Here is a 1556-nt window from a genome sequence, read left to right on the forward strand (position 1 = left end):
ATTCCACAGTAGGAAATTGGTAAATAATAATAAGACAAACAAATAAACAAACAAACAAGAAAAAACAAGACAAACCCAAAAGTGCATTTGGGATAATTCCATTTCGACGTCGACCAACGCGCCAAGTCGAGTGCAGATTTCCATCTGTGCCGACGCGGTTGTTGAACTCCGGTCGCAAAGAGTATTCAAAATCTGAAATTTGGTGGCAAACAAAAATTAGCATAAAAATCAGACATGAAATGCAAAATTGCCACAATCCGATCGATTACTTCGCGCAGCACGTTCGACGAGTGGAACAACGTGCGCAGAATTTTCACCTGCGAAACGGTATCCAGGGTTGCAAAGTTTTGCACGTTCCACTGTTTCACATGGACGATTGGACAATCTGAAAAATTTGAAAAATAAATTTATTTATTTAATTGAATCAAAATTTTATTGAAAATATTTTTAATACTTGTCAAAAAATTCAAATCCACATTTGAACTGTTGGAACCACATTTTGCACAGAGACGCAAAAATCGTATTGCCGGTGCCAAGCAAATGACCATTGGACATTCGTTGCTTCAATTCGAAACAAACAAATTATTGAAAATAAACATCCCGACTTTGAACACAGTGTATATGCATACGCAGTGCTGGATGTAGGCTGGATGTCGGAAGAAATGTCAACCGAATGAAATACGTCCAAAATTGTTGTACTGTCGCTGCTACCGAAAGCGATCTGCGAATCGGGTGAAAATTTTCTAAAATCAAGCAAACAAAAAAAATTATGCAAATTTCATTTTTATTCAACAACTTTACCTGTTGCAATCATTGGGTGCACAAATGAACTTGGCCAACGTGTCGCTGGCATTCCGTTCAAACGATTGCTTAAAACGAGATGATGTAAACAACAACAACAACAACAACAATAATAATAATAATTTTTACCAAATTTAATGAACACTGATCATCAGTATTTTCCACAATGTTCGACAATTCGTCAAACACCAAAGCCGACAAAAAGTAGCTATTTTTCGTCGTATTGCAGATAAAGTCCAACAATTGATTGAACAGCGTTTCGTCCAATTTGCAAAATTGTATACTGCTGTTGGAAGTGATATTGTCGACTTGTTTTGAATTATGCAAATTGTTCGTTTTTCTCTGTCCGCCATATTCGAAAGCAACTTTCAAAGCGGACAGCGCTGCCACAACGCCGATCGACTGAAAACCCAACGTTGGTGATCCGGCATATTTTTGAATGCTAAATAGCATGTCTTCCTGAAAAATCATTTTTCCATTAGCAAATCAAATTTTTATTAATAATATTAAAAATTCGGATAACCTTCAACGTGGTGGAATTGTCTTCTATTTGAAATGCAACTTTTGCGAGCATTCGAAATGCTGCCCGTGTTTGTTCGAACGTAAAACGGGAAACGAAACTCAGCAAGCCATGAAATCAAATATTTTTTTTAAACACTAGCGAGAGAGAGAGAGAAATAATTTAAATTTTAATATACATACTACTATTATGAATCATATTCGCACAGACTGATCAACATCATTTTTCAGCTAAA

The 1556-nt window shown here is 36.1% G+C and overlaps 1 protein-coding gene across 1 annotated transcript; it reads right to left on the reverse strand.

Moving 5' to 3' along the window:
- Positions 1–75: 75 nt before the first annotated feature.
- Tsp_13702 (hypothetical protein) lies at positions 76–1254 on the reverse strand (the record flags this gene model as incomplete). The annotated part of the gene is made up of 4 exons (XM_003368330.1): positions 931–1254; positions 802–869; positions 270–385; positions 76–192 (listed from the first exon to the last, which is right to left on the reverse strand). Coding segments are annotated over exons 1-4 (625 nt in total), but the record flags the coding sequence as incomplete, so codon positions are not given.
- Positions 1255–1556: the final 302 nt, after the last annotated feature.

Source organism: Trichinella spiralis (assembly GCF_000181795.1).
Source record: "Trichinella spiralis strain ISS 195 chromosome Unknown Scfld2657, whole genome shotgun sequence".
Taxonomy (NCBI): Eukaryota; Metazoa; Nematoda; class Enoplea; order Trichinellida; family Trichinellidae; genus Trichinella; species Trichinella spiralis.